We start from the raw sequence: 21281 nt of genomic DNA, 5'->3' as shown, positions 1-21281 counted from the left end.
TCTGACTGGTTGAGTTCAACTCAATTAATACCTGGATGCCATCTTGCAAATCTAAATGAATATCTTTCCCTGGAACCTTCTCACTGACCATGTTCTGCTTTCGGGTGAGGTTATCCAGCTTCATAGAACCACAGTTACAAAGAAACCGCTTTCAAAGCCCTACAGGAAGTGAGGTACCTGGACTGATGCAGATGAGCCAATCCCAAAAGCACAGGTGGCCTGGCTGACCATTTTCTGCCCTGTCACCCTGATGGTTAATGTAGTTGTCCATCACAGTGCAGTCTTAGCAAATCGACACATGGCAGCATCTCGGAACTCTTAAAAGAACTTGAATGCCACATCATCCTCAGTCCTTGTGGATCATGAGTTCTGAACCTCTCCTGGAGGCTGAACACCCACTGTGCCTGTATTGCACCACACTGCTCTGCAGAAGCTGCTGTCGCTCCCTGTCAGACACCTTTTGTTGAAAAGCATTGCTCCATAAAAGTTGTGGAAGTTATCTGCCATCATAAGCCTTTGCGTCTTGTGTAGAAGCCAATCTTGCACATGGTGAATGGCAAGTTTAATGCCTACCACACATTCTTAGTGAATCTAACCTAATGATGGTGCATTTTATCAGTGACTTTGTGCTGGAGGGTTCAAGGAGAGCATGTCCTGAATGGCTTGATAAGTGATAGGGGTACATAAGGGCGACTGGTCCGTACATCTCAGAAACACCAATGTCACTTGAGAGACAAAAGGGTAGGACCTTAAAATGGAATGCATATCTTTGGCAGACTTTAGAAAGCATTTTTATTCTGGGGTGATGGGGACATGAAAATAATTACTGTGCAGAACCCAACAGCAAGCAGCACTCAGGTTTCCTCCGGGTGCTCTGGTTTCCCCCACAGTCCAAAGACAGGCTGAAATACCCAGCCAGTAAGGTTGTACAAGTCGGTGCATATTTGGTGGTGTTCCCAAGCCCAGATAGATTGGGGCAGGCATCCAGTGTAAAACTATGCCAAAACCTATGCCAAATCAAATATGGAGAACAGATCTGCTGTGGCGACCCCTAACAGGAGCAGCCGAAAGAACTCGTAGTAGTAATGGGTATAAAATATATTAAATTTTCACTTTCTTAAATAACTGATGGAAAATTATTGAACTTTTTCAAGATATTCTAATTGTTTTGAGATGCACCAGTATATATGTCTATACTTGGAGTGTTAGAAATAGGCTGTATACTGTACAATTCCCTCCATCAATATTGCCCCCCCCCCAAACGTTAGTAAAAAAGGGTTGGAAAAAAATCCACTTTTTGGTGAAGGAGCTTCATCTCGCACTGAAAATATTAGAAAAATCCAATCTTTAATTGAAATACATCTCATCTCATTATCTGTAGCCGCTTTATCCTGTTCTACAGGGTCACAGGCAAGCTGGAGCCTATCCCAGCTGACTATGGGCGAAAGGCGGGGTACACCCTGGACAAGTCGCCAGGTCATCACAGGGCTGACACATAGACACAGACAACCACTCACATTCACACCTACGGTCAATTTAGAGTCACCAGTCAACCTAACCTGCATGTCTTTGGACTGTGGGGAAAACCGGAGCACCCGGAGGAAACCCACGCGGACACGGGGAGAACATGCAAACTCCACACAGAAAGGCCCTCGTCGGCCACGGGGCTCGAACCCGGACCTTCTTGCTGTGAGGCAACAGCGCTAACCACTACACCACCGTGCCGCCCCTGAAATACATTCATTCCGAGAAAAACAAATCTCTTTTTTTTTTTTTTTTTTCCCCTCCACCTCTTTTACTTTTTATGCCAAACCCACCTTGAGTGTTTATTGCCAGAAAGCTCCATTTTTATTTCATAAAACCATAGAACATGGTTCCAGACAAAGTGTTTTGCAAACTCCAGTTGCTTACGTTTGTGGTTAAAGCTAGACGGCCTTTCGATTTCATAAAATCGGTGAAATTTAGTTCCCTCTGAAATTTGGTCATTGTGATGTATGTTTATTTCTGTAATATCTCTCAAAATATCAGGCCTTTCTGTGGCTGGGAAGTTATTTGAGGGGATTCCCTAGCAAATAATGCACATGAAATTGCTCACTTTGTGCAGTCAAGCAGACAGAAGAAGTCCGTGTGCGCATGCGCAGGTTTGCCTTCTTTTGGGTTTTACGGCAGCTGGCATCCAGTGTTGCATTACTGCCATCTACAGGTTTACCTTGACCGTGCACTGACTGTTCCATCATTCTGTCGCTAAACGAACAGCTGATCACACCGAGGTGCTCGCTGACTGCCGATATTTATTAGTTTGGTCCTGCGTTTCCTTTCCTTCGCAACATAAATGTCTTTTCTTTTCGCTTTTCGTTACTGTAGTCGGTCTTTCACGTTTCATTCGAACACTCGCGTCCTCCATTTTTCTCTCCTGTTTCAAATTTGTATCCCACAATGCCTTGCATGAACAGGGAAAGCCCACCATGTGATGCCTGACGTAGTATTTTGAATTGGGTCATTGTGAAGCAGGAAAAAATAGCGGAGAATTTAGGGCCATGTGGCCCTAAATACATTTAATTGTTCTATTTTAAAAAAAAACTAATAAAATTGGAAGTCTGTGATTCAAATTCAGTAGCTTTCGGTCGACTAAACAAAAATAATTGGGTGCCAGGGAAAATTTCTTTTTAAGACCTACACTTAAAAAAAAAAATCTGAAAGGCAGTCCACCTTTAACTGTCAAGAAAGGCACATTTTCTGGAACCTTCCAAATAATCTGCTGACATGGAGGTGGAGTCTGATGGTAGTTTTGGAGACTTGGAAACCGAAGTTTTTTTTTTAAATAACCCTTTTTACTAATCTTTACAAGAGGTGCCAATAATTGTGGAGGGCGCTGTATATACAGAGGTTGTATTTTCCATTTTCTAATAATGTGTTGGAAGTTCTTAACCCAATTCCAGTAATTTCAGCAATCTCCTTAGTTGTTTTCTTTGCTTAATGCCAATAATTTGACCTCCTGAAACACAGTAGTATCTTTTCCATGGCCAAGGGATCTGTCTTCTGACATGGCTGTATAAGAAATGAGAATCTACTCACTGCATCAGTTGGGGTTCAACGAAAGGTTCCCAGCTGAAACGTATTAATCACTGCAGTAATTATTCAATCAAAGGCTCTTAAGTATTTCCTTATTTAACAAATATCAGCTGGCATTGAGTGGTATATCAGAAATATTCCATTCAGTTCACATGATAGTGAATGAGTCAAAGATAAGTTCAATATCATGCTAGCTGAATGGAATATATCTGATAGACCATGAAAAAAGCCAGACTTTATTATTATTATTATTATTATTATTATTATGCATACACGCTCTTCATGTCAGCATTCTCGAAGGCCGATGCTAGCTTACCTGCAACTCGGTGCTATTAGAGCGGCAGTCCAGTTAGCTTCCAGCCAGTGTAACAGTAGTGTTAGCGAAGGCCAACACGAGCTTACCCATGACTTTGTGCTGTTGGCGTGGCAGTTCTGTTACCTTCTAGCTGGTGTAGTGCTAGCGCAGGCCAATGCTAGCACAGTCAAGTCTATTCTTAGTGTGCTTGCAAAAGCACACTATTGTTGTTCTTAAGTTTTATTTTTATTATTCCGTTTCACCCGTTTTTTGGATCCACTCCTCCTCCTAGGGCTTTCAAGATAGACACCGTTCCAACCCTGAAACGTAGGGCCCGATCTGGAATGGCGTGCTTGTTAAAATGGTTGCACTACCCCTTGTCGTTCGTTCGGTATTCCTGTTTTTCGGCAAAATTCCGTGCCATTGAAATGAATGGGTAGAACTTTGGAGTGATGTCATAAGGAGCTCCTCCACTCTAGTATGCTAGCTGTTAGCATGTTAGCATGCTAGCTGTTAGCATGCTAGCTGTTAGCATGTTAGCATGCTAGCTGTTAGCATGTTAGCATGCTAGCTGTTAGCATGTTAGCATGCTAGCTGTTAGCATGCTAGCTGTTAGCATGCTAGCTGTTAGCATGCTAGTTGTTGGCATGATAGCTGTTCTGCTACAGCTCAGCAAGCACACTTAGCATTTTCTCTGTGGAAATGCAGTCTAGTTGTTGTTTATTATTAATAATAATAATAATTTTCCTGTGTAATTTACTTTAGTTACTTTTAAAATCAGGCGGCACGGTGGTGCAGTGGTTAGCGCTGTCGCCTCACAGCAAGAAGGTCCTGGGTTCGAGCCCCGGGGCCGGCGAGGGCCTTTCTGTGCGGAGTTTGCATGTTCTCCCCATGTCCGCATGGGTTTCCTCCGGGTGCTCCGGTTTCCCCCACAGTCCAAAGACATGCAGGTTAGGTTAACTGGTGACTCTAAATTGACCGTAGGTGTGAGTGTGAATGGTTGTCTGTGTCTATGTGTCAGCCCTGTGATGACCTGGCGACTTGTCCAGGGTGTACCCCGCCTTTCGCCCGTAGTCAGCTGGGATAGGCTCCAGCTTGCCTGCGACCCTGTAGAAGGATAAAGCGGCTAGAGATAATGAGATGAGACTTTTAAAATCAACATTGACAACTACACACAATAGAGCAACCTCGCAGCCAAAATTCTCTCAAAATCTTCCGCTTTTAATGAAACAAGCATCACAGCCATGTTTGTTAACAAACTCTCCCAGCCGCTTGCTAGCATGGAAGTTTTACATCTCCAACATCTCTTTTCCAGTTTTTCGATGTCCATTGGTATGGTTTTTCTCTTGTAAATATGCATGAAGCATATATAATGAAGTTTTGGTGGCCTTTCGGGTGTTCAGCGCGTCTTTAGTTTCAATTTATTTATTTAGTGCTTAAACCTAGCACTGGATTAGCCTCGTCTTCTCTCTTTCCCGGCCGACAAATAAATTATTGTGCGCACATGCAGCAGAGAAGTTTTGTCATTGGATCTTTGCATGAGCTCCTTAGTGTGTCGTCTTGACAACGTGTAATATAACAATAATGCACGCTCATTCTCCATTGGGTAGAGCGGTATAATACATGAAGGATAAACGATATGATGCCAGTATTGCATGCTATCAATAAACCCACTAGAAGGGAACAGAATACATTGTTTTTATTCCACTGAAAAAGTGGCCTTTATGTTTAATAATAATCATTTCTTATTATAAATACATTAATGCCTAATAGTGGTTATGCAATGCAGCATTAATACTATTTGATATTATTGTGTCTGGATGCATGTTTGTCTCAGTCTGTGTTCCGTAGTTCTCCGTTGCTGGCCTGTTTCCTCTTCGGCCTGCCATTAGGAGTCATTAGCCTCATGTGCTATGGCATCTGCACAGCTGAATCAGATGACGACTCAGAGCTGATGAAGCAAGAGGGACAGACAGATGAGGAGGAGGAGGAAGAGGAGGACGAAGACGCGAGACAGCGTCTGGCTGCACAGCTCAAGGGCCCAGGAGAGGATGAGGAGATAGAAAAAAGTGCAGCAGAGAAAAAGCTTGATTAACACTGGGGAAGTGTGTGGATGAAAGGCAGGATGATGACAGTAATACAGACCTTAAACATTTATCCGGTTTCAGATGTTTTGAGTCACTCCTGCACTCTGACTTACTGCTGTAGGGTTTAAAAGGTGAGTTTGAAAAGTGTGTTTTTTTTTTTTTAAGCGATTTCCATTTTTTTAAATTTATATCTAAGAGTTATGGAATTCTGAGGTCAAAATATGTAATGCGTATCAGAGTTGCTCTGAGGGTCATCTGAAAGGCAAATGGATCGTCTTTTTTTTTTCTGCTGTGTGTGAAGAGTTTAAAAAAAAAAATCCTCATATTTGGGCTAAGTGACTTAAAATCAGAAGTCACCTTTCATCAGTCATGCTGTTTTATATGCTCTAGGCCATCCTGTTTCACATTTTTCTCCAGTGCTTGTTTATCCATCTATCCACTGTGCAAATTGCTCTTTCTTTGGTGCACTGCTTTGGTGTTGATATCTGTTGGATGTACATATTAGCTATGATTTGCCCATACCCTAGCGATATATTGAGTTCCATGCTCTAGGTCAGTATCATGAGCTTTGAGCACAAAAAGACTCATGAAAGGTTCATGATTGAGGTTTCAGTTACAGCATAATTTCCCTGCTAAAAACAGAACACCCAAAGTAATAATCTTCGAGTTATAAAGGCAAAAGACATCTGAAAGATTTGGTAAGCATGTAATTAGTGTGCAGAACAAACAATAAAGCAAGAGTCTGTTCAAGATATGCAAGCTATATTGAATTGATGTTTCATATGATGTAAAAGAAATGAATGGAGCCTTTACTTCCGGACTCCACCATCTTCAAGCTAATTTGGTCTATGCCCAGTTGGTGAATCTATCCATCGGCTGTCCATCGCTAGCAATGATGACTGCTTCATTAGGAAGTGCAGAAATGCAGATGGGCCGTGAGGCCCGCACCAGAGCGTCTGAGTCACCCGCAGCAGCGCCGTGAACGGCCCAGCCGAGCCACTACAGAATGTCTGGCCTCGTGAGCTCTCGCATACAAAGCGCCTTGCACAGTAAGGTAAGACAAACAATTCTGTGCCCCCGTCGTGTTGTCTCTCTGGACCTCCAGACCTGATGCCAAGAGGTGCACAAAAGTGCTACTGGTATGGAAGTTGCCCCGCAGTGACTACTGACTTGCTGAGTGATGCCACCCATTAGCCATTTGAATGGCTCTTCCGCATGCCATCTGGTGGTGTGCCATTGACCCTGTTGGGTTCATCTGCCACATTGCACTGAAAAGCACCCTGCTGCCAGCGCCTTATTGGTGATGTACTATTTGACCCATAGCTGGAGCCCAGACAGATGCTACCACTTTGGGCCAGCACAGACCAGGGAGCAATGGTGATTAAGGGGCAACTCCACTTTCCCCAATACTCCTGGACCTGAGACTCCCCACTGGTTGCAGTTTAAAGTAATACCCAAGACTAGTACTAAAATGTGGTGGTGTAGGAATTGGCACTGCTCTTTGGTGAATCTAGAAGTAAGTAAGACGCACCTTTTATGCAAAACTTGCCCGGATTCATTTTGCATCACCATTTTGGCAAGGTCGTAGAAGCAATTCCGGTGAACTGCACTTGTCATATATGAAAAGTTATGTGTGGTTTGGGCAGATGTTAATGCTTAAAGCCTTTTTTGTAATGGTTAAAATTTAACAAAGATGTCTTAACATATTAAAACACAATAGGTAACCAAGATAAAATGTTTTGGATTGGATTTTCCCCACTTGTGTTACATATGTACAGTCTTTTCACTGTTTGCTTTCTGATTTACAAAAGAAATCTGTCTATTCTGAACTCCTGTGGATTACGCAGACCTCAGATAATTTTACTGGATGCACTGAACACACTGGGAATGTGAAGTCCAGTTACTTCCTGCTAAAGAAACCAGTGGACCAAATCTGTATCAATTTCTTTCCTTTTTTTTAAACCAACATTTAAGGTTTTGGATTCACTTAAAGCCAATTCACATTTATCATTCAAGTAATTCACAAATGTTCAGAAAAAGAAGTATATTATACTGATTAATACAGTAGAGAGATGGCAGTAAAGATGGGTTTTGCCATTGATATGTGATGCTTTTCGAAAGTAACTTGATGGTTAAAATGGATTCGGCATTTTGAAGACCTGAGTCATGAACACGAGATGATTTATCATGATGTTTTATATGTACATTTTATATATAGATGTATACATTCTATATTTACTCAAAATCTGGTTCAGCTAATCAAATTGCAATGAAGTAACTCGGTATTTATTTATTTATTTATTTATTTTTGTCCTTCAGACCTCAGTCACACAACTTGATCTTAATTCTAATGAAGAAACAGTTCGCCTCCCAAAACTGGACTGTTTCTTGGTGTATTATTTGGTAGATAACATTTTTTAAAGCTGAGGTGGTTCTGAAATAATTGCAGGGCCCGTACATCTTTTCGATTATGTTGCTATCTACCACCTGAGGTTTCAAGAAATTTTTAATCACCCTTTACAAAATGTATCCTTTCGTACACTACCATTCAAAAGTTTGGGGTCACCCAGACAATTTTGTGTTTTCCATGAAAAGTCACACTTTTATTTACCACCATAAGTTGTAAAATGAATAGAAAATATACCGTAGTCAAGCCATTTTTCTGGCCATTCTGAGCATTTAATCGACCCCACAAATGTGATGCTCCAGAAACTCAATCTGCTCAAAGGAAGGTCAGTTTTATAGCTTCTCTAAAGAGCTCAACTGTTTTCAGCTGTGCTAACATGATTGTACAAGGGTTTTCTAATCATCCATTAGCCTTCTGAGGCAATGAGCAAACACATTGTACCATTAGAACACTGGAGTGAGAGTTGCTGGAAATGGGCCTCTATACACCTATGGAGATATTGCACCAAAAACCAGACATTTGCAGCTAGAATAGTCATTTACCACATTAGCAATGTATAGAGTGGATTTCTGATTAGTTTAAAGTGATCTTCATTGAAAAGAACAGTGCTTTTCTTTCAAAAATAAGGACATTTCAAAGTGACCCCAAACTTTTGAACGGTAGTATAGGCCCTCAATATTACTCTTGCGTTTAGTTTATGCCCATGTTAGTGTTTGTACAAGCCTTATAAAAGGCTTTATCCCTAATGGGGTATGTGTGACAACTTCTGCCATTGTTTGGTACATTCCAACATCTAAACTTTAGAAGTCCCATCTGGCCGCCATCTTACCACTCACATCGCCTGTATTTAGCTTGTATGTTAAACTGTCGTATTCGATCAAACATACCCCAAGAAAAGTATCTCCTGACTTTTTTCCTCTTATTTTCTCAACTTTACCCACATTCATTACATCTTTATAGCACGCCCCTTCGTTGTTGTTGCTTTTTTTTTTTTTCCATTTCAGTCTCTAATCTTTTTTTGAACAGCTCTTTTACTACTATAATTTTTACGGAGATTTCAGTTTTTCTTTGTACAGGAACTCTTGTATCGAACGCCGTCTGGGAAGTAAGCCGTTGACCGGGAAATATGACCAATCCTGATTGAAGAGTACTTATCAACATACTTGCACTCAATTTAATGTAGTTAAAACAGACAATCATGTCCATTTTATTAATTTGTGCAAGTGGGTGTGCAACATGTAGATCTACATTGTCAGTTGTGCTTAGCCTTAGGGAAATGGAAATAACTCCTGACCAAACTAGAACAATAACATCTCTTTTTATTTGCATCCCTCATTGCCATTTCTGCCTAAGGCTGTGGTCTTTCTTTCATTTAGGCTCCTGAAGCTAATTTACTCCGTTCATTTTTCTTTTTGAATTTGAGCCGTTGAGCTTGAGCTCTCACATTCACTATCAAACACGTCTAGACTTTGGTTTTGATCTAGTCCGGGACATTTCCATCGAAAATCTGACACGGTCACAGTGTTCATCCCAGATATCGATGTCAGATGGCTTCAGTCTGACGAGCCTATGAGCTCTCCAGATTTTATACGGTATAGAGCTCAGTGATATCAGCTCCCTTTTATTTGCCAAACATGCTAATACTGTTCATAGCCAAAAATGGTTTTCTATGCCAACACTACATTATTTCAACTGTAGTTCCTATGATGCACTGTAGTTCAGGCCCTGCATTTTGTAAGATGGTCCCAGGAAGAGTTTCTTTTGTGTAGTCCTTTCAAACAGCTTGTTGTTATGGAGGTAAACCTAATAGATGATTTTGTAACTTGCAATATATACATTGCTGACATTATGTCCATTAGTTGACTTGTGCAGGTCAACAATCTCCTGTCTCTTTTTGTTTTCCTAGAGTGATGGGTCCATCATTAATGAATACTAGGAAACTGGTGATTTGCCTTTGGGCAGCCTGGATGCTGATTTACTGCTGGGTATAGAAAAATAAATTGCAGATGACCAGAGTTGCTGAATGTACCATCTTGTTTGATTAAGCATCACAACACCCCAAACCATGTAATTGGAATAAAAAAAATAAATAAGCAGTTAAAAATACTTCCAAGTTGACACACATTGTTCAAGAAAAATTTCTCCCCATCATCCTCTGGATTTGAACCTGATTAAAAACCAGTGTTTTGAACTGAAGAGGGAAGCTGACATGTACAAACCTAAATGAACTTGAAATGTTCTGCATGTTGAAGCAGACCAAGATCTCTCAAATGTCTCCAGTCTTGTTAAACATTAAGAGAAACAGACACGGAACAATAAACCATAGAACTGTTATTCCCTGCAGGCCAGACATCACAAAATAGTAATTGTAAAGGTGCCAATAATTTTGAAACCTTGCTTTCTGGGGGTGGGGAGGCATTACTTTAAATAAATGTGTTTTGCTATGGAAGTTTCCTAATCTTTAAATTGTACCACACATTTTAAAGAGTTATGCCAGACCTTTTCAGGCAGATCAGTAATTGGGGCTCGTTTCCTCTTGCTCTTTGGATAAGGGCATTGAAGTTTAAAAAAAAAAAAGGGAAGAGTAAAACAGCTGTCAGATTTAGCTGTGAATATAAATTGAATTTCTCACTCATTAATTGCCATTTCTATGAAATCTGATTATAACTATTTGGATATAATTCCTACAAATTTCATCTCATTATCTCTAGCTGCTTTATCCTTCTACAGGGTCGCAGGCAAGCTGGAGCCTATCCCAGCTGACTACGGGCGAAAGGCGGGGTACACCCTGGACAAGTCGCCAGGTCATCACAGGGCTGACACATAGACACAGACAACCATTCACACCCACATTCACACCTACGGTCAATTTAGAGTCACCAGTTAACCTAACCTGCATGTCTTTGGACTGTGGGGGAAACCGGAGCACCCGGAGGAAACCCACGCGGACACGGGGAGAACATGCAAACTCCGCACAGAAAGGCCCTCGCCGGCCCCGGGGCTCGAACCCGGACCTTCTTGCTGTGAGGCGACAGCGCTAACCACTACACCACCGTGCCACCCTGAGGAAGAACTTGACCATGTGAATTCATTGTGTGCACGGAACAAAATGCAGAAAAAAATGTTCCTTCAGAATCATCTGCTGCTGATGACAAGACATTGTTGTGTTGTGCTGTGGACAGGGCGAATGCAAGGAGACACATGATTGGTTGTAGAAAGCAGCATAATTTGGAATCGCGGTAAGGTGGGTGTTTTGATTTGGATAATATTTCTCAATAAATAAATTTTCATCCACTTTTTTTTGCGTTTTTCTGTTATATGTGGCACCGGGGCAGGGGTTAGCGCTGTCGCCTCACAGCAAGAAGATCCGGGTTTGAGCCCCGTGGCCGGCGAGGGCCTTTCTGTGCGGAGTTTGCGTGTTCTCCCCGTGTCCGCGTGGGTTTCCTCCGGGTGCTCCGGTTTCCCCCACAGTCCAAAGACATGCAGGTTAGGTTAACTGGTGACTCTAAATTGACCGTAGGTGTGAATGTGAGTGTGAATGGTTGTCTGTGTCTATGTGTCAGCCCTGTGATGACCTGGCGACTTGTCCAGGGTGTACCCCGCCTTTCGCCTGTAGTCAGCTGGGATAGGCTCCAGCTTGCCTGCGACCCTGTAGAACAGGATAAAGCGGCTAGAGATAATGAGATGAGATATAACTTTCAGGTTCAGCACGCAGTCGAACCATAGGTAGCCCTGCCTTGGACTGAACCGACCTTCCCAATATGGCCGCTAAGAAACACGGCTGATTTTGAACGCACCCTGTACCGTTTCTGGCTTCACAGTGCAGGAGCTATGGATGACCAGCATAGGCGGTCTTTCCATTGGGCAAAGTCGGGCAATTGCCCTGAGCCTCGGTATTCCTGTTTTCCTGCATGCTGTACATCATTTACTATGTAATAATTCATTGTGATTATACATATTTTCCACTCGACATGAACCACATTGCTACGAAAATAATAAAAGCAATAAAGCATGATTCACGTGTAATCCTACAGCTAGATTCACAAGCAAAACCACCAGTATGTGACGTGATGTCACGCACAGCTATCTGGCTTCGCCTAATAGGCGTGCGAGATGTTATTCACCGGCACAACGCAAGGGGGCGCGAAGTCGCTAGGAGTAGTTGGTGGGTGTGGTTAGTGGAGTGTTTATCCTCCGGTTACTTATAATGACTAGAACTTTTTTTTTTAATAATGACTAGAACTGGAGTCGTATAGATGTCCGTATTTCCTCAATCAACCGCTCTTCGTGCTGCTCCATCTTCGCTCGTGTTTTTAAAAATGCCGGTCGTGAAAACAAACCAAACCGGGAAAGTAGGGAAGCGTTATTTTACAAAGGAGTACTGGAGAGGTTTGTTTAAATTTTGTTTTTAGATTCCTGAAGAACAGAGGACTGTTTCATATAATTTAGAAAACAATTTAATTTTTTTTCTTCTTTTTCCTCATATTTTGTATTTCCTTGTTAGGGTTAGACTTCAGATTCATACTCCAGTCCAGCTGGTGGTGGTAATGCACCGTTAACGTTAGTTTGCCAACCGCCATAAAACCTAAAGAAGAAGAAGAGGTAGGGAAGCGGAAGTGCGTGTACAGCGGATGTAGAGTGGACCAATCAGAGCCCTCTTGTCTGCGGGGCTTCTGCGGTGGTCAGTATTTTTGGGAGGTGCGCGCAGACACTATCTGCGAGGACTTCAGCATAAATTGGCCTGTAGTGTCTGAAGTAACCTAGGCAACGACGCGAGCGGGCTGAATACATGCACCAGCACCATCTAGCTCTCGCTGCAGAGCCCTCGTAAACATTTTTGTTAAAGTAAAGTCAGAATGAAACGATTTCTAAGTGGCAGTGAGAAGAGGAAAGAGGATAGCGAACAGTTTGTTGAAAAGCTACCGAAATTAGCAACCTTCTTCCACACAAGTTCTACCACCGAAGAAGAACCCAGGCCCAGCACATCTAATGAGCTGGGTTTTGCTAACAGCAATGCTAGCTGCAGTGGTAGTCGTAGAGATAGCGATATTATATCACCGGCATCACAAATGAACTCGTCTCGCAACGAGCATGAGCCAGAAGAAGCAGCAGGCAATCAATCCACTGATGGCACGGAATCGGTGAGTGAAGCTGAAAGCATTAATGAGATTAGCAGAAGTGAAAGCCCCATAGTTACCATCAGTGAAGATCCAGCCTTATGGCCAGCAAAGTTAACAGACACAGAGAGAATTGAAATAGTTAAAAAAGGTCCAGTGCAAATTAAGAACTTTGCTTTCCCACCCAATGCGGATAAACCACCCAGGAAATTTACCAAAGAAAACTATGCTATGACCACCCATGAGACTGATAGATGGGCACATAGACAGACACACACACACAGCTTATAGAGATCTTGCATGTGACGTCACAGCCGATCCAGGTTGTGACAGACGCCATCGTGTCGGTCAAACGCCATATTCCGCCTTCTACTTCTGCTTTTACTTCTACCTTTTCTTCTGGAAAACCCTACTACAGGGGTGTCCAAACTGATCCATAAAGGGCCGTGTGGCTGCAGGTTTTCATTCCAGCCATGCAGCAGCACACCTGACCAGTGTTGCCAGATGAGTGACAGTTTCCAGCCCAATCACAGTTTGAAACCCGCCCAATCCAATAAAATCCCGCCCAAAGGCTTAAGTTGCCAGATCTCAACGGTATTTGCGTTTATTAGTCATACATGCGTAGGATCGCATAGGCTGATACGCTATCACCACTTACAAGAGAATATAAGCATAAGAAAGAGAATGGAAGTCCGTGTGGCAGGGGAGAACAAGATAGTGCATACACGATACAAAAAAGTAGGCGCCACCCTCTTGTGACCTTACTCGACACTGCAGAAATATCTAGACTGTTACAGATAGCAAATCACAACCAAAAAGAGCATAATAAAACAATCACAGAACTTGCCAAATACACCTCGTGCATCCCAGTGCCACCTGCTATTTACACGTAAAAAGATGACTATGGACATATGGAGACCATATTTACATGAACAGTCACTCTCCACCAGGGTGCTGAAAGACGCACGGCGCTACAGCTGTTAGTCTACAGAGTTGAGAGAGCGCGGGCTTCTGCCTCAGGCTTCTGCGTCGGCGCACTACGCTAGTTTGTTGATGTGACGTCACGTTGTTATAGCGACTGAATAACTCACTGCAATGACCATAATACGAGTGAGTGATGTATACTGAATTTTGTATTTGTATTGTTTATAAACCATAAAATAACGGTTTGTTGTGCAGTTTTCACAATATTAAAAAACCACCAGTTGTTGGCAAAAGCAGCCCAAATTGTATATACCCGCCCAATGCATTTTTTCCCCGCCAGATGTAATCAAAAGTAGCCCAATTGGGCGGAAAAGCGCCCAATCTGGCAACACTGCACCTGACTTGGCTCATTCAATCAACTGAACTGTCTTCACATAGTCAAATACTTGCAGCCACACCCACCCTTGATTAAAGGGTGGGTGTGTCAGTTGATTGAATAAGCCAAATCAGGGTGCTGCTGCATGGCTGGAATGAAAACCTGCAGCCACACGGCCCTTTATGGATCAGTTTGGACACCCCTGCCCTACTATATACAATCCTACTACAATGGCTGCGGCTACAAGCTCTCCCTACCTGTGCACGGTTTTTATGTTTTTTGTGTGTATTTCTGCGTGTTGTTCGTCTGTACCGGACTTCAATATCCACTACAACCGTATGGACTTACTGGACATTGGTTTCCAGCAGAAAATGACGGTTTGTAGCGATTTCCATCGCATGCACAACATTCCGGACGAGAAAAAAAAATATATATATATATATATATTCCGGACGAGATAGCAGGGTCTCCGTGGATTGTTATCGGAAGCAAAGCAAAGGAGGCGGCGCCGGGAGCAAAAGCAAGGCTGCAGGCAGAGCCGGCCTGTTGACTAAACTCAGAAAACAGCCACTCAAATCTCCACTGCCAAGCCTCTACCTCTCCAACGCCAGATCCATGTAAACAAGACAGACGAGCTGGAATTACCTTATTCTATTCTATAATCGGCTGGTCAGTGCTATACTCAATACTTAAGTGACTTACCCATCCAATGAGGATTTTCTTGTTTACAAGATGCCACATCTGAGTCGCTGACAAATCCTGAATTTCTGTAGAGATAACTGTGCAGAGATTTATAAGCACGCAGTGCTTCACCACTGAACAGCGAGGGAAAGTTAATGAGGAAAGTTAATACACGTCCGGGTATTCCGCTGGCAGTTCAAAATCCGGTCGTGAAAACTACGTCCGGTAAGCCATAAGGGTCACAAATCTGTAGATCGTTTATTTTAGACATATATCTAGTTATCTGTTCATTAGAAAAATGAGCCGTGTAGTCCGTCGGTTGAAATTAATCCATTCTGTACACGAGTGCAGCAGTATTCAGCGGTGTTTTTGACCAACAAGATGGCGGTTGTGTACTTTCCGGTCACGTGACTGCAAGATCTCTATATTCAGATATTCAGTGATCTTTATAGAGATCTTACAGTCACGTGACCGGAAAGTACACAGACGCCATCTTGTCGGGCAACAACACCGCTGAATACTGCTGCACTCGTGTACAGAATGGATCGCTTTCAACCGACGGACTACACGGCTCATTTTTCTAATGCACAGATAACTAGATATATGTCTAAAATAAACGATCTACAGATTTGTGACCCTTATGGCTTACCGGATGGAGTTTTCATGACCGTGTCAGTGGATCTTGAACTGCCGGAGGTGGAATACCCAGACGTGTATAATTACCTAATCAACTTTCCTTCGCTGTTCAGTGGTGAAGCACTGCGTGCTTATAAATCTCTGGACAGTTATCTTTACAGAAATTCAGGACGGTGTAATTCATCATACACATTATCTGTAAAAACCATGCACAATGTTCACTTCATACATACTAGATTTTCATAAATTTGTATGAGGATAATGCAAAAAGCGCCACTTTCAGGAGTAAATCATACATGGCATATATATTTATAAGTCCTTATAAGGATTGATCCTTATATTTATAAGGATTTACTACTAAGACAGTGGTAAATTCTTATAAGTTCTTTACTGTTTTTTTTTTCGTACCACACCGCTAAAGACCCAACCCACCCCCCCCCGCCCCAACCCTCTTTTCTCAGGCTCCCACTTCCTGGAATTTTTTTTATTAGAGCAAGTCATAAACTTATGCTGCAAATAACCACGTGGATATACTGAAATAAATACATGACGAACCTGAGATGAAATGGTCACTGCACAGGCGCCAGTGATCGCTCCTTCCAGTCGGTACCCATGCCTTGTTCTTGTTGTTTGGATCAGCCCGGCCGATAGCAGCAATCCATTTTGCGCGCCTGTCAGGGTCCCGTGGCAGCCTATGAAACTTTCTTCCTGTTTTCTGACCTCTCCTGTTGTGGCATTTATATGCCATGCAAGTATCCGGCATTGTGGCACGGTAATTTTTGAATATTTCGGCAAAAAAAAAATGAAAGTCAGCGTCGGAAAGGCGGCGGAAATATGGCGCTTGACCGCCAAGATGGCGTTTGTCTACAATCTGGAGCGGATGTGACGTCACATGCAAGTGCTCCATAGAGATCTTGCAGTCACGTGACCGGAAAGTACACAACCGCCATCTTGTCGGTCAAAAACACCGCTGAATACTGCTGCACTCGTGTACAGAATGGATCAATTTCAACCGACGGACTACACGGCTCATTTTTCTAATGAACAGATAACTAGATATGTGTCTAAAATAAACGATCTACAGATTTGTGACCCTTATGGCTTTCCGGACAGAGTTTTCACGACCGGATTTTGAACTGCCAGAGGTGGAATACCCAGACTCATTAACTTTCCCTCGCTGTTCAGTGGTGAAGCACTGCGTGCTTATAAATCTCTGGACAGTTATCTCTACAGAAATTCAGGATTTGTCAGCGACTCAGATGTGGCATCTTGTAAACAAGAAAATCCTCATTGGACGGGTAAGTCACTTAAGTATTGAGTGAGTATAGCACTGACCAGCCGATTATAGAATAAGGTAATTCCAGCTCGTCTGTCTTGTTTGCATGGATCTGGCGTTGGAGAGGTAGAGGTTTGGCAGTGGAGATTTGAGTGGCTGAGTTTAGTCAACAGGCCGGCTCTGCCTGCAGCCTCGCTTTTGCTCCCGGCGCCGCCTCCTTCGCTTTGCTTCCGATAACAATCCACGGAGACCCCGCTATCTCGTCCGGAATATATATAATATTTTTTCTCGTCCGGAATGTTGTGCATGCGATGGAAATCGCTACAAACCGTCATTTTCTGCTGGAAACCAATGTCCAGTAAGTCCATACGGTTGTAGTGGATATTGAAGTCCGGTACAGACGAACAACACGCAGAAATACACACAAAAAAACATAAAAAACGTGCACAGGTAGGGAGAGCTTGTAGCCGCAGCCGTTGTAGTAGAATTGTGTATATAGTAGGGTTTTCCAGAAGAAAAGGTAGAAGTAAAAGCAGAAGTAGAAGGCGGAATATGGCGTTTGACCGACACGATGGCGTCTGTCACAATCTGGATCGGCTGTGACGTCACATGCAAGTGCTCCATTGGGTTTTTTTCAATCATTTCCATGTGTTCACAATAAATATTGTTCGTCAGTACATATGATTCATCATCTCATTATTATTACAGATGTTGGGGTTGAGGGGGGCCTCCGAATTGTCCTTTGCCCAGAGCCTCAGATTTCCTAAAACCGCCCCTGATGACCAGACGAGCCCGATTCGCCAGCAGCATGTTTTTAACGTGAAGAAACTCCATGGATATTTGACAGGGAGACTTCAAGGAGTTTTAGAAAATGCCACATTTTCTGTGCGGCAATACAGGTGTGTTTATGCCACTTCCTGAACGAGGGTTTGCGGCAATACAGATGTGTTTATGCCACTTACTGAACAAGGGGTTGCCCTTTAATTCTGTATGCGCTTTACAGATATGGCCAGTCCAACCCAACATTTCTCATTCAAACTCCAAATAAGAGCTTTGTGCTCAGGAAAAAACCTCATGGATCTTTACTTCCGGGTGCTCATAAGGTGAGTGTGTCGGTCTCCTGTGTATGTTTTGTTCCAGATCACCCAGTGGCCCACATCTGGCGGGTCAGACCTCCAGAATGATCTCTAAACCAACTGATAAGAGCCTTTTATTATCCCCCAAGGGGAAATTTACATTGTTACAGCAGCAGAATATATAAAGAGAAAAAAAACAAGGCAGTGAAGGAGTAGTGCAAAGCTACTAAGTATACAAAAAAGGATATATACACAGCACCCTCCACAATTATTGGCACCCCTGGTTAAGATGTGTTAAAAGCCTTAAAATAAATTAATTTTTGTTGCAGAAGCATAATCTCACACTGAAAATTGTAGAAAAATGTAACCCTTAACTCAAGTGAACTTAAAAAAAAAATCCCTGACTAAGAAATAATTATTTTTCATAAAATCACCTGTTCCACAATTATTGGCACCCATAATTCCTAGAAAATAAATGTAATTGAAGCATTTCTGTCATTTTCTACTGTAGTTTATAAAACTGATCAGAGTATCTAGGAACCTTTAATTAATAATTCATCACATCCTGTTTCCCTGGGGTATAAATATGATGGGACACAGAGGCCTATTTCTCTTATCCACTCTTCAACATGGGAAAGACACGAGAACACACCATTCAAGTAAGGCAGATGTGTGTCGACCTTCATAAGTCAGGCAATGGCTACAAGAAAATAGCCGTTCGCCTACACCTGCCCATATCTACAGTCAGAGGAATCATCAAGAAGTTTAAAACAACTGGAACAGTGGCAAACAAGCCTGGATGAGGATTCAAGTTTATCTTGCCACCATGCACAGTGAGGAGGATGGTGTGAGGAGGATGGTAAGAGAAGTAAAAAGTTCTCCAAAGCTCACTGTTAGAGAATTGCATCAAAGAGCAGCATCTTGGGGTCACAAAGTCTCCATAACAACCATCAGGCGCCATCTACATGCCAACAAGCTGTTTGGGAGGCATGCACGGACAAACGTCTGGAGTTCACTAAGTGGTACTGGGACTTCAACTGGGACCATGTGCTTTGGTCAGATGAGATCAAGATAGAGCTTTTTGGCAACAAACACTCTAATACATCACAAAAGCTGAGTATGCGGAAAAGCACCTCATGCCCACTGTGAAGTATGGGGGAGGATCGGTGATGCTGTGGGCCTGTTTCTCTTCCAAAGGCCCCAGGAACTTTTGTTAGGGTGCATGGCATCATGAACTCTTTGAAATACCAGGACGTTTTAAATCAAAATCTGGTGGCCTCTGCCTGAAAGCTGAAGATGGGTTATCACTGGGTCTTTCAGCAAGGTATATGTGACCAAATCGACACACAAATTTTGTGATGGAACACAAAAATAGTTCACCAGACACAAAATCAAGCTCCTCCCTTGGCCATCTCAGTCCCAATTGAAAACCTGTGGGGTGAGCTGAAGAGGAGAGTGCATAAGAGAGGACCCAGGACTCTGGATGATTTAGAGAGATTGTGCAAAGAGTAATGGTCGAATATCCCTCTCTCTGTATTCTCCCATCTTGTGAAATGTTATAGGAGAATATTAAGTGCTGTCTTGTCGGCAAAAGGGAGTTGTACAAAGTATTGACATCAGGGGTGCCAATAATTGTAGCGCACATGATCTCATCTCATCTCTAGCCGCTTTATCCTGTTCTACAGGGTCACAGGCAAGCTGGAGCCTATCCCAGCTGACTACGGGCGAAAGGCGGGGTACACCCTGGACAAGTCGCCAGGTCATCACAGGGCTGACACATAGACACAGACAACCATTCACACTCACATTCACACCTACGGTCAATTTAGAGTCACCAGTTAACCTAACCTGCATGTCTTTGGACTGTGGGGGAAACCGGAGCACCCGGAGGAAACCCACGCGGACACGGGGAGAACATGCAAACTCCACACAGAAAGGCCCTCGCCGGCCATGGGGCTCGAACCCAGGACCTTCTTGCTGTGAGGCGACAGCGCTAACCACTACACCACCAAGGTTGGATTTTTCTCTTTCTTTGCATTGTTGTCCTATATTATTTAAAAAAAAAAAAAGAATTTATTAGAAGACTAAGAACATATCTTAACAAGGGGTGCCAATAATTGTGGAGGGCGCTCGCTCTCTCTCTCATATATATATATATATATATATATATATATATATATATATAACTACAAATTTAGAGGAAAAAAATGAACAAATTTGCTTAAATCAACAGGTTTGCAGATATATAGTTAACATACAGTGGTATGCAAAAGTTTGGGCACCCTGGTCAAAATTGCTGTTGCTGTGAACAGTTAAGCAAGTTGAAGATGAAATGATCTCCAAAAGGCATAAAGTTAAAGATGACTCATTCCCTTAATATTTTAAGCAAAAAAAAAATTATTTTCATCTTTCACGTTTTCAAAATGACAAAAAAGGAAAAGGGCCCGAAGCAAAAGTTTGGGCACCCTGCATGGTTAGTACCTAGTAACACCCCATTTGGCAAGGATCACAGCTTGTAAACACTTTTTTTTGTAGCCAGCTAATAATCTTTCAGTTCTTACCTGGGGGATTTTCACACATTCGTCCTTGCAAAAGGCTTCCAGTTCTACAAGTTTCTTGGGCTGTCTTGCATGCACTGCTCTTTTGAGATCTATCCACAGATTTTCAATGATGTTTAGGTCAGGGGACTGTGAGGGCCAGGGCAAAACCTTCAGCTTGTGCCTCTTGAGGTATTCCATTGTAGATTTTGAGGTGTGTTTTGGATCATCGTCTTATTGTAGGACCCATCCTCTTTTTAACTTCAACTTTTTTACAGATGGTGTGATGTTTGCTTCCAGAGTTTGCTGGTATTTATTCGAATCCATGCTTCCCTCGACCAATGAAATGTGCCTTCACGAATGAAATGACACCCCCAGACCCTCTGGTGCACCCTCCGTCCTTGGCAGCTTTGCCACCATCAATTGGTCACTGTGTGGCCTCAGCCTCCAGCATTACCTCAGAAATGGACCAGCATTTGGAAGCTGGAAACTTGGGACATATGTTAAGGAATCCTTTAAAATCTTTTGTTGCCCCTGTCCAAAATTTTATGGAAGGTCAAATTCAAAATGAGCATTTTTTTTTTTTCAAAAAACAATCAGATTTCTTGGTTTCAGTTTTGATATTTGATATAGATATCAACTTGATATTTTGTCTTTGTACTATTTTTAATAGAACACAGGGTTTCCATGGTTCGCAGATCATCATATGTGTTTGTTTCACACCGCGTTCAACTCAACCTACTCATTCATAGCCGCCCCCCCCCCCCCCCCCCCCCCCCCGTATTTTGACTATTTTA

The 21281-nt window shown here is 42.6% G+C and overlaps 2 protein-coding genes across 5 annotated transcripts in view; both read left to right on the top strand.

Annotated features, from left to right (window-relative positions):
* Positions 1-9979, top strand: part of LOC132867264 (protein disulfide-isomerase TMX3-like) — a 57348-nt gene extending 47369 nt beyond the window's left edge. The window contains exons 16-17 of one of the 2 annotated variants that reach the window (XR_009650727.1): positions 5205-5585; positions 9768-9979. Coding sequence is in view for 1 of the 2 variants with exons in the window: in XM_060900062.1 (XP_060756045.1) it covers positions 5205-5462 (258 nt within the window). In the remaining variant the exon portion in view is untranslated. Of the gene's footprint in view, positions 1-5204; positions 6209-9767 lie in introns of those variants that run through there. The other variant, XM_060900062.1, reaches the window with a different exon arrangement.
* A 2024-nt stretch (positions 9980-12003) lies between these two features.
* The window catches only part of acad11 (acyl-CoA dehydrogenase family, member 11), a 90943-nt gene continuing 81665 nt past the window's right edge, over positions 12004-21281 (top strand). The window contains exons 1-4 of one of the 3 annotated variants that reach the window (XM_060900061.1): positions 12005-12250; positions 12366-13002; positions 17580-17770; positions 17875-17974. In XM_060900061.1, the coding sequence (XP_060756044.1) occupies positions 12718-13002; positions 17580-17770; positions 17875-17974 (576 nt within the window). In that variant the 5' untranslated portion in view covers positions 12005-12250; positions 12366-12717. Of the gene's footprint in view, positions 13003-17579; positions 17771-17874; positions 17975-21281 lie in introns of all 3 variants that reach the window. The other 2 variants (XR_009650726.1, XM_060900060.1) reach the window with 2 other exon arrangements.

The sequence above is a fragment of the Neoarius graeffei genome, chromosome 19 (genome assembly GCF_027579695.1).
Source record: "Neoarius graeffei isolate fNeoGra1 chromosome 19, fNeoGra1.pri, whole genome shotgun sequence".
Lineage (NCBI taxonomy): Eukaryota > Metazoa > Chordata > Actinopteri > Siluriformes > Ariidae > Neoarius > Neoarius graeffei.
This window is presented reverse-complemented; position numbering and strand designations above follow the sequence as displayed.